The sequence below is a fragment of the Primulina tabacum genome, chromosome 4, assembly GCF_025594145.1.
Source record: "Primulina tabacum isolate GXHZ01 chromosome 4, ASM2559414v2, whole genome shotgun sequence".
In the NCBI taxonomy this organism is placed as follows: domain Eukaryota; kingdom Viridiplantae; phylum Streptophyta; class Magnoliopsida; order Lamiales; family Gesneriaceae; genus Primulina; species Primulina tabacum.
The window spans coordinates 44,660,556-44,675,801 of NC_134553.1; the positions used below are offsets into that span (position 1 = coordinate 44,660,556).

Genomic DNA, 15,246 nt, shown 5'->3' on the forward strand with positions numbered 1-15,246 from the left:
TTTCGGTCCTTTTTGTTCTTGCACTTGTTGAACAAATTTTGAGGTTCTCTGGCATGCTAAGACAGTTATCAATTTTCTCTAATTTTCATTTTAGTAAATATATAAAATTAAAATTTTCTGATTTTCATAAAGTGTGTTGTTTAGTAAATTTTGAGAATTTGAGATTTTTATTTTTTCATAACACGTTATTAGCACGAAGCTCTAAAAGTCCTCCATATTTTTTCAAATTTTTCCAAAACAGAAGAAAAATGTAACAAAAGTAATATTATTTATTTTACTGTTTATTTATTTATTGTGTATATATTTAATATATAATATAATGTTATTCAGAAATAACAAAAATAAATTTTTCAAAAACTTGTTATAAATCCTGGGAGGATGTTAAGACGACATCCCACACTCCCGGTAAGGGATACGACAAGTATAAAAGCCTATAAGATTTTTAAACAAAATAACTTGTGACACCGCATTATAATAATGTGATATGCTATACATAATTATTTAAACATGACTAATATTATATACATCATATTATTACCATAAAACTGTACAAATACATACATTTATTTTTTGTACACCAACGGTCATAAACGGTAACAAAACGGCTAGTTTTTTCCCTATAAATATGATCTCACAAACACATTCAATCACTCCAACTTTCACTTCTTCTCTAAAAATTATTCTTCATCAAATTTTTGAAGAAAAAAGAAGATGACTTTCTCAAGATTATTTTTAATTATTTTGGTTATCATACTCATGAGTCTTGTATTTATCGGAGAATATCATCTTCGTGTGTTTTCTTTATTTTTACAAATGCTTGTACTTGTTGTTTATCAATTACTTTGTATTGCAATATTCATTAACTAATAAAATGCATCGTAATTTTTTTTAGTATCACCATGTCAAACTTGGCAAAGCTCGAATTCATTGCTCTTGATATCACGGGAAAAAATTATATGTCATGGACTCTCGATGTAGAAATGCATCTTGAGTCATTGGGTCTAAATGAGACCATAAAAGAAAATGGCATATCGACATCCCAAGAAAAAGCAAAAGCCATGATATTTTTGCGTCGACATCTCGACGAGGGATTGAAATGTGAATATCTAATTGAAAAAGATCACATGGCTTTGTGGAAGGATTTAAAAGAAAGATTCGAACATATAAGGGAAGTTATACTTCCGACCGCCCGGGATGAATGGAATACGTTGAGATTCCAAGATTTTAAAAAAGTCAGTGATTATAACTCGGCGATGTACAGAATAATCTTGCAATTGAAATTCTGTGGGCATGAGATTACTGAAATGGAAATGCTTGAAAAAATATTTTATACTTTTCACGCATCGAATATAACTTACAACAACAATATAGAGTGCGTGGATTTTCGAGATATTCTGAACTTATCGCCTGTCTCCTGGTGGCGGAAAAGAATAATGAGTTGCTAATGAGAAATCATCAGGCACGACCCACTGGTTCAACGGCATTTCCTAAAGTAAATGTCGTAAACAAAAATGAATTTAAATCTGGAAACCAAAATCAAAGTTATAGACAAGATTTTGGTCGATGGCGAAATCGAGGTCGTGGTCGTGGTCATGGACATGGACGTGGACGTGGACGTGGAAGTGGTCGTTGTCGTGGACGCGGCCGTGGTTTTGAAAATAATCGAGATAGTTGTTTTTATAACTCATCTCAAAAGAACGTCACAAACCATCCACAGAAAAGGCATCATGAAAATATGAGTGTTAATGAGAACCACTCAAAAAGATTTGAAAGTTCTTGTTTCAGATGTGGTACTCCAGGACATTGGTCTCGTATTTGTCGAGCTCCTGAGCACCTTTGTAAACTTTATAAAGAATCAATAAAGGGGAAAGAAAAGGAGACCAACTTCACTGAACAAAGTGAACCTTTGAGTGATTCAACTAATTTTGATGCTGGAGATTTTCTGATTGATTTCTCAGACAATGATCAATTTGCTGGTGGAATAAATATGTAAAATATTTTATGTACCCGTATGATAATGTTTTATCGTGTGCTATATTTTTTACATATGTATTGTATTGTATTTTATTGTCAGTAATTATATTTCATTGTATATTTTTTTTTGAAGTTCAAACATGGAAAATGCTATGAACAAAGCTGAAGTTTGCATACCCGATAGTGGTACAACGCACACTATCCTCCTAGATAAAAGATATTTCTTGGAACTAAAATCAACAAAAACAATGATGAATATAATATCAGGTCCTGTAGACTTGATTAAAGGATGTGGTAAAGCACAATTTTTATTACCTAATGGTACAAAATTTTTTATCAATGATGCTTTATATTCACCACAATCAAAAAGAAATTTGTTGAGTTTTAATTATATATATTCCCATGTGTATGATACTCAAACAATGAATGAAGGGAATGAGAAATATATGTGTCTTACTACATATAAATCAGGAAAGAAATATGTGATTGAAAAACTACCAATGCTCTTTACTGGATTGCATTATACACATATAAGTCCCACTGAATCAAACATGGTAGTTGATAATTCTTCAATATTAACAAATTGGCATGACCGATTGGGACATCTTGGTTCAACAATGATGCGAAGAATCATAGAAAATACACATGGTCATCCACTGAAAGACCAGAAGATCTTTCAGAATAATAAGTTTCAATGTAAAGCATGTTCTCTTGGAAAACTTATTATAAGTCCATCACCAGTCAAAATCCAAACTGAATCACCAATATTTCTTGAACGTATTCAGGGTGATATTTGTGGACCAATTCATCCACCATGTGGACCATTCAGATACTTTATGGTATTGATTGATGCCTCCAGCAGATGGTCACATGTATGTTTATTGTCAACTCGAAATGTTGCATTTGCAAGATTACTTGCTCAAATAATAAAATTGAGGAATCAATTTCCCGATTATACAATCAAGAAAATTAAACTTGATAATGCTGGTGAATTTACTTCCCAGACTTTCAATGATTATTGTATGTCTATAGGAATCATTGTTGAGCATCATGTTGCTCATGTACATACACAAAATGGATTGGCCTGAATCATTGATTAAACGTCTGCAAATGATTGCTAGACCAATGATTATGAAAACAAAGCTTCCTATTTCTATATGGGGACATGCAATTTTACATACTGCTTCATTAATTTGCATCAGACCAAGTGCATATCATAAATACTCCCCATTGCAGCTTGCATTTGGTAAAGAACCAGACATTTCTCATCTGAGAATTTTTGGATGTATGGTGTATGTGCCTATTGCACCACCGCAACGAAAGAAAATGGGATCTCAAAGAAAGATTGGAATTTATATCGGTTATGATAGTCCATCAATCATTCGATATCTTGAACCTCAGACAGGCGACGTGTTCACAGCACGTTTTGCTGATTGTCATTTTAATGAGGAAATCTTCTCAATGTTAGGGGAGAACAGAAACATACCGAAAAGAAAATTACATGGTATGTATCATCATTGTTACATCTGGATCCAAGAACAAAACAATGTGAAAAAGATGTACATCAAATTGTGCACTTGCAAAGAATAGCAAATCAAATACCAGATGCATTTGCAGACACAAAAGGGGTGACTAAATCATATATACATGCTGCAAATGCCCCTGCTCGAATTGAAATTTCGAATAAACAAATTGAAGATACTCATGATGTCATAAAACGCCTGAAGCGTGGAAGGCCAGTCGGTTCCAAGGATAAAAATCCTCGAAAAAGAAAATTCATTGGGAAACACGATGATCACAAAATAGAGAATGATGTTCCTGAAGAAACACATGGTGATGAAAATGTTCTGTCAGAACCACAAACTAACGAGAATTGTGAAATCTCTATCAATTATATTAATACTGGAAAAATATGGAACCGAAAAGATATAGAAGAAATTGATGATATATTTTCTTATAATGTGGCAATCGACATCATAAATGATAATGAAGATCATGACGCAAAATCTTTTGGTGAATGTAAAAATCGGCATGATTGGATAAAATAGAAAGATGACATCCAGGTTGAATTGGATTCGCTAAATAAACGTAATGTTTTTGGACCTATAGTCCTTACACCTGAAGGTGTAAAACCTGTTGGATACAAATGGGTTTTTATTCGAAAGCGAAATGAGAAAAATGAAATTGTAAGATATAAAGCTCGACTTGTTGCACAAAGGTTTTTCTCAAAGACCTGAAATTGATTATGAAGAAATGTATTCTCCCGTGATGGATGCAATTACGTTTCGGTATTTGATTAACTTGGCGGTATCTGAAAATTTAGAAATACGTCTTATGGATATTGTTACAGCTTACTTATATGGATCACTTGATAGTAATATACATATGAAAATCCCTGAAGGATTTAAGATGCCTGAAGCACAAAGTTCAAAACCCAGAGAATGTTATTCTGTGAAATTACAAAGATCATTATATGGGTTAAAACAATCCAGTCGAATGTGGTATAATCGGCTAAGTGATCACTTGATGAAAAAGGGATATGTAAATAATTCAATATGCCCTTGTGTTTTCATTAAGGAAACAACATCCGGATGCGTAATTATTGCTGTATATGTTGATGATTTCAAACATCATTGGAACGAATAAGGAAATTCAAGAAGTTGTGTCATACTTGAAGGAAGAATTTGAAATGAAGGATCTTGGAAAAACCAAGTATTGTCTAGGTTTACAAATTGAACAAAAAGAATGTGGAATATTTGTTCACCAGACAAATTATACAGAAAAGATCCTTAAACGTTTTAATATGGATAAATCAAATCCTTTAAGTACTCCAATGGTTGTTAGATCATTAAACATAGAAAATGATCCATTTCGTCCATGTGAAGATGATGAAGATATTCTTGGTCCAGAAGTACCATATCTAAGCGCTATCGGTGCCCTTATGTATCTTACAAATTGTACAAGGCCTGATATATCTTTTGCCGTAAATTTATTGGCAAAATTTAGCACATATCCAACAAAGAGACACTGGAACGGAATTAAACATATATTCCGTTATCTACGAGGAACAACAGCTTTGGGACTTTTGTATTTAAAAGATGTTAATCCAAGTATAATTAGTTATGCTGATGCTGGATACTTATCTGATCCACACAATGCACGTTCTCAAACTGGATATGTATTTACTCGTGGAGGCACTGCAATTTCTTGACGTTCACAGAAACAAACGCTCGTAACAACTTCATCAAATCATGCCGAGATTATTGCACTACATGAAGCAAGCCGTGAATGTGTGTGGTTAAAATCCATGACCCAACATATCCAAATCTCATGCGGATTATCATTCGACGAGAAGCCTGTGATACTATATGAAGATAATGCTGCATGTGTTGCTCAAATGAAAGAATGATACATAAAAAGCGACAGAACTAAACATATTCCTCCTAAGTTCTTCGCATTCACCAAGGAGCTTGAGAAGAATAAATGTATTAATGTTCGTCACATTCAATCAAGTGAAAACTCATCAGATCTCTTCACAAAGGCACTTCCTACGACGATATTTAGAAAGCACATATATAATATTGGGATGCGCAATCTACGAAATTTGTGAAGAATTGTTCGTGTCAACATGAGGGAGAGTTTACGTGACTGCACTCTTTTTCTCTTACTATGGTTTTTATCCCAATGGGTTTTTCCTATTAAGGTTTTTAACGAGCCAGTATAAAAACACGTAATAAAGACAATCATTATGATCATCATCACAAGGGGGAGTGTTAAAAATTAATATTTAAAATGTGTGTATTGAATATTTGAATATTGAATATTTGAATGTTGAAAATTAGGTGTTGAATATTGAAAATTAGTGTGTGATGATGTATGTAATGATGAATTTATTTTTTTGATTATTTGTAAAGAAATTCTATAAATAGGCTCACCATTTGTGAAGAAATTCACAATTGAGTAGAGAGAAAAATATTATAAAGTGTGTTGTTTAGTAAATTTTGAGAGTTTGAGATTTTTTACTTTTTCATAACAGTATATAATATTATCCATTAATATTTTAAAACTTGAAAAATGTGTAATAAAAATTTAAATAATATAATAAAATAGTCAATATCATATATTAATAAATGGAGGCCTCTGTTCAACTGAAGTCAAATAGAGTGGGAAAGCTAATTATTATACAAAGCAATGAGACAGCTTATAGGGCAACACAGTCACCTGAGAGAATCATGTGTACTTTGAAGATTCATTGTGGAGATTTACAGAACCGCCCTTTTTCATGTGCCACTTTATGTATAAACAATAGCTTCCAGCAAGTAATCAGCAAAGTATGACAAATTTTACTCAACTGCAAAGGAGAACACCCTTTTTTTTCCTTTTGGCTTTGTGCAAACTTTTAAAAACCCAGCCTCCATCTTCACAACAATTTTACCACCTTGCTGAAATACTACTTACAATACACGAGAGTACAAAGGTTATTAAGTTTTAATATCAAGTAAGAAAGCAGAGAAAATCAAGAAATTCAAGCTGTCAATCTTGAACTCAATGTATTTCAACAAAACTTACTCCACATTGTAGCAATATCACTCACATGATTATATACTCTAAAAATGTATGCATAACACTATAAGATAAAATGGATGTTCAGAAAAATGATGTATTACTCATATCATGAAAATCAGAAATGATGCAAAAGCCAAGCAACTATAAAAATATTTAGCTACACTTTGAGACACCGAAGAAGAATCTTGCAATGGACTGGACAGCGCAAAGGCCGAACCGGGGACTTTGGAGCCTGTTGTATCTGGATTCAAACTTCGAGTGGAGAGAATTGTTGGCATGGATGATTTAGCCGGAGAATGGGCCGAGCCGCCAGGAGAAGGTAAAAGAGGGGTAATGTCTGGAGGCAATTCCGCATATGGAGAAACTGGTGGAGGATATGGCAGAACAGCTGGTGCAGATGAAATAGTCGGTGTCTCTAAGTTTACCAGACTAGAGTGTGCCAGTGTAGATGACGAGGACATGATGAACATTGTAATGGATGCTGCAAGAAAGTGAAAACAAGCCATTTTCTAATGATTGTGGAATAAGATGAATCACTATCCAAAACATACGAGTAAGTTATGGGAAATGTGCAATGTATTTGACGGATGTTTTTGCTAGGATTTTGGGGAAAGGAAAAGGGTGTGAAATCACTTTGGGATAAAATGCCACAAAAAGTTGTGATTATTGAATAGTGATGAATATTATATGTAATGGATTGTAAGTGGTGTGCATGTGGGGAGAGGTAAAGGTTGTTTGCTAGTGTCATGCTAATTATTGAGTATTCGAGTCACCGATGTTTTTTTACCTCCAATCATTTCTACCGAAACAAGGCTCTAAAACTAATATACTTCCTACTTTTATAAGAATGCCCCTATTCAAGCTTTTACTTCCCATTTGCGATTACCGAGAACAAAAGTGGTTTTAACAGCAAGGAATTTCGAGATAAAACATATTTTCATAAATTTATCAAAAGCAAACAAATCAGGACAATTCGGATTCGTTTTATTAGCACAAAGCAACACTTTTAATACAGGTTCAGTTCAGAAGTATCGACACTGAATAAATAACAAGTTGGATTGCAAATTTTGAGTCCATGAATGATGCATGGAACAGTTAAGGATTCCTCATTTGATACAAATATAGGTACAGTAACACAAAGAAAACATGGACAGACTTGAAGGCAGATGATTGATGCACATCCAGGGGCGTCATTCCTATTTATTTCCTTGTTTCAGTTCCTATAAAGAAAGGAAATCAGGTATATCAGCCACAAAATGTGCAATGGAAAGTTCCTTCTGATTTGGAGCCAAAGATGAAGATTTGTCAAAACAGCAACATGTGTGAACGTTACCGATGAGAACTCCTAGCTAGCGAGGTATCCTCTGCAACTCCAAGGCCACCTGAAAAGCGGCATCAACAATATTATGTATGCTCGAACTTCTTAACTGTGATACAAGAGCTTCGATCTTTGCTAACTCCGATGTACTGACAGAAAGTATCATTGAATGTGTCAGATGCAGTCGAATGGCAAAACCAAGACTGTGTAAAGTTCGTTCTACCACCAAATGGGCAATGCCATTGCTCCTGGGGTCAAGGACCATGGAGACCTTGGAGAGATTCATCATCAAATTCATGGTAGCTTCTCTTGGTGCTGCCTGGAACAATAAAGTGACACATTCGGAAGCCAAATCTGAAATATTCGCTTCACTGGACTTGCTCAACTCTAGCAAGACTCCTACATTGCCACTAAAGTCCATTATATCTTTTACGCATTGCTGCTGGTCTATGGCACATTCACTGGAGTTACCAGATAAGAGTGTGGGATCCCTCGAATAGACAAAGACCTTCGAGCTTAAAGAACGTAAAAGTAATGCCCTACAAAGGCCAAGAGTCGGTTCAATGAAATCTTCCATTTCCTTGGCATGTACGAACTCTAAAAAGTTTCCAATCTTTCGTACCACTTTTAATTGAGAGAGGATCTTGATTTCTAGTTCTGGAGCAGATGCTAAAGCCAGACAGAGCATTACGTTGCTTACATGGATAGTTGAAAAGTCACCAAGCAGAAAATCAAAGCACTGTGAAACCGCTTTCATGTGAAGAATGTCTGAGATTTTAATGTGATTGGACTCAATAAGCATCACGAGAAGTTTCTGAGCGTACATTGGAATGGGATCTTCATCCACAATCAAAGATGGGTAGAGAGGGAGAAAATAACCATTCGATATTGACTTCACATCTTCTGGCCACTTCTTATCCTCTGATGCATCATTCAGTATAAGAACCATGACATCAAAGAAAATTTTCAAGCATAAAAATCTAGCATCTCCATCTTTGTTTCCTTTGTATATAGCAGTCAGACTGGGCAGAACCTGACAGAAGAAAATAACGGGGTAATTATCGAATGCTGATGGCTCTTCTGTGATTGATTCTAGAACTCGCAAAAGAATTATCTGAAAGTCGTCTCTGCCCTGAAATTATATAAGAAATTGGACATTATTTTGCAGAATATAACCTATTCATGTATCAGAAAGCAAAGACAGTCCCGGTCAACAAAAACACAATAAAGTCAACCCCTTTCAAAAATTGCAAATAATAATCACAACAAAAAGCTCATTATGCTTTTCAGAAGGGGTGATGATGCAGTTTAAGATTAACCCCCTCAACTGTCAATAGACAAACATATTAGCTTTTAAGTATCATCGTGTGATATTCTAGAAGAGATGTTCATAAACGCATATTGGCGAGGACAAGTCTGGACAAGAAAGTAGAAGAGTAAATTGAGTTAAACCTAAATGCAATGCAAGGGATTTCCCTTTGATGCAAATGTATTTTGTTGCTAATATCGTGGAAGAAAACATATGACAAAAAAGATATGGGCCGTAAGAATTGTGGACAAAAATATACATATACAAATCTAATGTATAATTAGGATAGACCTACAATTAGAGTTTTTTTATGTATATTTAACTTTATCAAGCTTTGAAATAAAGTTTTAAGCCTTTTCATTAGTTCATAATTGGAAAACATTCAATGATATTCAAAAAACATTATGCTGTGGTATATGGAAAGAAGAATTATGGATTCATAAAAGTTGACATGCATAATATTACAACAGACAACAGCTTCAGTTTGCACTCACGTACCTGGAAAGATGACTCTGTCAGTTTAAGAAGATTTGCCACCTGCTGCAAGACCTGCTGAGTGACCATTGAACGCTTGAATAAAGAACTCCCTAAAAGATGAAGAACCACAGGAAAGAAATGAATACTGTTCTTTGCAGAATTTCGGCTGTTTTGACCAATAACTTGTCCATGACGTCTGCCACCCATAAGTTGCTGAACATCTCCTGTTATTGTTTCTAGCAGACCTGGTACTATAGATGCCACAGCTTGCACAAAAGAATCTAGACAATGCTGCAAGTATTTATCTTTCTCTTTTGAAAGCCTATCTACAGCTGAAAGAATTCTTGCATTGCAAAAAAGATGTGGGAGCCATCTCTTTCCAATTTTACATAGTAAAGCCACAAAAACCAGTGTCTTTCCCTTCAGAACTTCACTTCCCTGCTCAATAAGAGATAACAGATTCGGAAGAAGATTCTTATCTTCCATCAAGGAAAGAAATTGACGTCCAACATTTGTCGCCAAATGATTACTGAGCATCGCCATGTTTAGAAGGTTCAGACCGATTTGCTGTTCTCGTTGATTTCCCTTGAAAAGGCTCGATATGATGTCCTTAATGGGGAGTTTCTCTAGAACTTGTTGTATGCTGGAAGGGCTAAAGCGAACCAAACGAACCAAACATGATCCTGCTGTGAGCTTCATGTTTTCTTGTTTCCCGGGAGCCCTAAATATGTAGCAGAGATTGTTAATTACATCCTGGCTGGTGAAACGAATCGCCCAGTAGCCACCGTGACTAGAGATGTTCTCTATTGTTCTTAAAGCATAAAGCTGGGTTAGATCATCCTCTCCTTTCCGTAAAACCGATGAAATCAGAGAGATCAAAGAACTTGGAACCTGCCAAAGATTGTGAAAACTACCATAAAAAAACATAATATACCCACATGCAAATAAGTAAACAAGAACATTATGGAAATTTGCATTCCTATGCATAAAGAACAGTAAATATCTTATTATCACAATTATATGACGGAAAAATAATAAAATATCCATATTTGATTGACAATTTCCAAGGTCATGGCTGCTTGAGAAAAGCTAACCTGCCATCCAGAAGAGGGCCGGTTGTCTCTAGATGGAGATTCCTGGGGCTTGTTATCCAGAGCATTATCATTAAGAGTAGATATGTAAAAAAGCAATTCACCCAAAGCTGCCATAGAGAATCCTTCTTACTTTTTCCTGACTGTCTCGAAGGCCATCAGTTAAAGCACCTAGAATTCCAGAATTTGACAAATCATCGCCAATAAAAGTTGAATGGCGGATTAAAAGACCTATAAGGGATGAGAGTTGTAAACGCAAAGCCGAAGCTTTGGACTGCCTAAGCATTTTGACAAGAACTAGCATTATCGGACCATTTGTCAAAACATTGGCAGCATCAACATTGCTGCTTAACCAATCGAGGTACCTGATAACACCTTGCTTCTCACCTAAAGCCGAATTACCATTCAATATGCTCACAATTCCATTACACAAAGAATCCAGTTTCTCTTTAGGCATTTTTGTAAAATCAGATGCTGGAAATACATCAAATGGAAGGGAAGGAATTGCATCTGATCCTTTATCAAGTTTTCTGCTTGGCATAACTGGTCTTACTGATAGATCAGATGGGTGCCAGAATGCCTCTGATAAATCTGTAGATGATTTTGTAGCATTAAAATCTAGAGCATTCCCTGAAACATCTTTGATACGTGAAGCCTTCCGCTGAGTATTAGCACTGGGTGGGGTAGCTGCCACATGACTCACTTCAATTTGCTCAGAAGACAATTCCCGTTCTTGTGTTTTTGAATCTTCTGAGAGAAAGGTGTCTACCACATTTGCCGTATCTGACTGACTAATTAGGTTATCCATCTCTTCTGGTTTCTCCTCATGCTTGCTTGGAGTCGACAAGTTATCATCAACAGTGCATGATGTGCTCTCAGATCCCTCTATTTCATCATGCCCCTCATATTCAACGTTCTCATTAAAATCGAGTTCCATGTCATTGTCTTCAATTTTGACTTCTGCGTCATTCTTACAGCTACTAGGTAATGGCCTCCTATAATTCTCCTTTTCATTTTCTCTCTGCATATTACATTTAGCAATTCTTGAAAGTCGCAGAAGATTCAAGCCTCCAGTATTATTTGAAAGGTTCTTGTGCTTGCCATCGGGAATCCTGCATGAAGGATTTGTATGAGTTTTACGACTGCTAGTTACGCCTTTGACTGGTGTTTCTTCTCCCTTTGCCCTAAGATTTAAATTTTCATCTTGTTTACTTGAGCCTCTTGAAATTTTCCTTTTAGGTGGAGTCTTGTTCTGAATTGGTCTATCACCATTGCGCTCTTTAAGATGTGGCTCAGAAGACACCTCAATCATATTAGCAAAAGCTGGTTGAGAAGGTAATGCCAATGGAGAAAATATTGTCCTCCAAAAAGCATGACTGCAAAGTTCGGGCCACTGCATCCTTTCAGCTGGATCTTTTGTCAACAAAGAATTTATCAAATTTTCAAATGCACGGGTTGGAGTTCCAGGAAGAGCAGGAGTTGCATCCAAAAGGATTGACTTTGCCAACTGTGTGAATTCTTTGACAACAAATGGAGGCCTTCCAGTATAGCATTCATACAGCACACAGCCAAGAGCCCAGAAATCAGAAGCATATGAGTGAACCCCTCCATCTTGGAATAATTCAGGAGCCATGTAACATGGGGTTCCACGTTTTGTTTGGGGTAACTACACGTGCAAAAACATGAACAAAAGATTAATTTACTGAGATAAACTAATGGCATTTTCAGTATACCTACACGGTTAGCCATATCAGTCGGTCATACTTCAAATATAGAGAAAATACTAACGAAAAATCCCACCTGAGAAGCCGGTGTCGATGATATATCACTCAGTTTTTTAGCCAATCCAAAATCACACAACTGCATCACAGAATATTTAAGTGATAACATTGTCAGATTATCAAAAGACTACCAAAATCCTCTGTGGAGGACGATGAAGATAATACCTTTGTGTGTCCATTTTCATCCAGAAGTATGTTTGATGGTTTTAAGTCGCAATAAATGATTCCCTTCGAATGTAAGTACCTTATGTATGAGGCCATTAGAAAAATATAAACATTTAGTACAAATTACTAAGCAGTAAGATTCGGTAAAGGGGACTCTTACTGTAGAGCTAGAACAAGGTCATGAGCCAGGTCACATATAGAATCTTCTGGAAGCTTACCATCCTGCTCGTCAGCAATTATATAATTGTTTAATAGACAAAAGATAGAAAGAAATTCAAATAAAATAGTTTCATATTGGCAATAAAAGTTATTAGGGTTCAACAGTCCAATTAATTTCAATAGGTAACCATAAAATTCAATTGTTACTAATGATATATTGAAAAATATAATTTTGATTTCGGGTTTGTATTCAAGCATATTAAAACATAATAGGCTTGAGGTCGTAAAAACCGACAAAGTGATATATGATCATGCCATGAATAAAACTACAAAATTAATGCTCAATAATGAAATTGTGCCATGAGAGAAGATACATGTAGTAAGCCATTATGTTTCTCAGATTTTACTATCAATTTGTACGCAGATAAACCAATCTGTACGCAGATAAACTTGATATACCTATTTCATCAAGTATTGCAAGCTTGTAAGCTTCATGACCAACTTTTTGAGTTTAGTCATTGAATATTTCAACCTGCTTTTTGCAAAATATACAAAAAAGCAGCTTGACTGGCACACATCACAATACCTCCTTAGGTTGTGAATAGGACAAAATTCAAGTCGTTTAAGAGAACAACTCAAAAAACAAATTCAGTAAACTAAGAGTAATAGAACCCATTTCCTATTTATAGGTTGTGTTAGAAACAAATTGCATGATTAAGATTCGTAACTAGAAACCACTGTCTAAGCATAGTGGTGTTCAATTAATGTCATCTATGAGTTGTTAAAACTAAATCACCTGTTGCAATAAAGTCATCAGATCTCCTCCCACACAATACTCCAGAACTAACCACAAATGAGCTGATGTTTCATACCTACATTATCATTTAGAGAGAAAATGATGTAAGAAAAATTGTTCTCATATAAGAATATAGGCTCTAACTGCATATTATAGTGGTGCATGAAAGTCAGCTTTGTGTTTGCTCTTGAAAATGAAAGACTATTGTATACCTTGATTGTCTTCAGATAACTGCAAAACTTACCATGAATAGAACTTCAGCACATTGGAGTGATCCAGTGTGTGTAGAATTCGAACCTGTCCCCAAGGAAAAAATGCGTGATCTGAAAATATATAAATCCAATAGTGGATAAAAACATAGGTGCAACTTTTGATCTTGAGTTCTTCTAATTAAATGTCTTCATACTGGATTCATTATCCTTGCTAAGAAGTGGGCAGAGTGATCCTAGTTAAAAAATGTGCATACATTCTGCCATTTAGGTTACAAGGTGCTCCGATAAGCAAGTAGGATGAGGTTCAGAAACTTCAAAAAGGAATATTTTGACAGTGGCATGCAGAAATTGGTAGCCGGTCACTTGCTCCGCACTGAAAACTTACAGCACTGGTAGAGATGTGGCACCCACTGAAGTCAATCTAAATTAAATTATCGAGGAATTTCACACTGCGTCCCATTTTCTTATTCGGGCTACACAAAACTGGAAATTAACATCAACATTTTGGGAGGAAATGCGTAGTTTGGATATAGTGGGGAAATTAATTATATTTTTTTCCATTGGCTGCTCCAATGCAGCAGCAAAATTACATCGAAATACTAAAAATCAACTCTTTCTCTGAAGTGTAGAAACAGTTTTCAAGTGTGCTTACTTCTTGAAGAACCTTCGTTCTGTGCGTTTTGTCCACGCTTTTAATTGCAAAATAGTCGATCGTCTTCTTCTTCCTCCCTTTATATACCGTCTGACACCACACACAGATAAATCAGACACGTGAAACGAACACCTGACAATTGGGGATATTTCAACGAGATCGAGCATAAATCGAACTGCGGTTACCGAAAATTTCCCACGGCCAATCGCCTCGTAAATGTGATAATGATTCATTCTACCACTTCTTTTCTCCAAATCCTGAAGAAAAAAAAATGTATTCTTGAGCTACCCTTGAGAGAGATGGAGACGGAGAAATGTGCGAGCGGGAAGAAGGAGGGCTAAATTGATATTCAAATATGCTTGAAATGAAAACGGATCGTGGCCAAAGGGTCATACGGCTGGGTAGATCTCTCATATCGGTAGTCTCGGTTTTCTGTCCATCTAATACATGACACACTTATTAAATGATGAATTATAATCATATATCTACAGACCATAGTTGAATTAATGGTCATGATTTATCAAATCAGCACAAGTATCATGTGTTGGATGAATAAGAATATTATACATATAGTAACATTAACAAAACTCGAGTCTTACTGTTTTGTTGGCGACGCTTGAAATAATCGGTTCAGTGAGATGATGAGATTTCGAGGTAATTATTATTAAATAATTAAGTTTTGATTGAAAAAATCAATAGGTGATAATTAGTATTATATTAATCGTGTATACTAGTGCACCGACGCA

At 35.4% G+C, this 15,246-nt stretch overlaps 1 protein-coding gene across 1 annotated transcript; it reads right to left on the reverse strand.

Annotated features, from left to right (window-relative positions):
* Positions 1 to 7,509: 7,509 nt before the first annotated feature.
* On the reverse strand, positions 7,510 to 14,900 carry LOC142543376 (serine/threonine-protein kinase RUNKEL-like). Its single transcript, XM_075650596.1, is given in 11 exon segments — positions 7,510 to 8,990; positions 9,666 to 10,535; positions 10,739 to 10,858; positions 10,860 to 12,401; positions 12,536 to 12,595; positions 12,682 to 12,760; positions 12,842 to 12,903; positions 13,637 to 13,712; positions 13,881 to 13,933; positions 14,501 to 14,590; positions 14,686 to 14,900. Coding segments are annotated over 11 exon segments (4,101 nt in total). The 5' UTR covers positions 14,734 to 14,900; the 3' UTR covers positions 7,510 to 7,889.
* Positions 14,901 to 15,246: the final 346 nt, after the last annotated feature.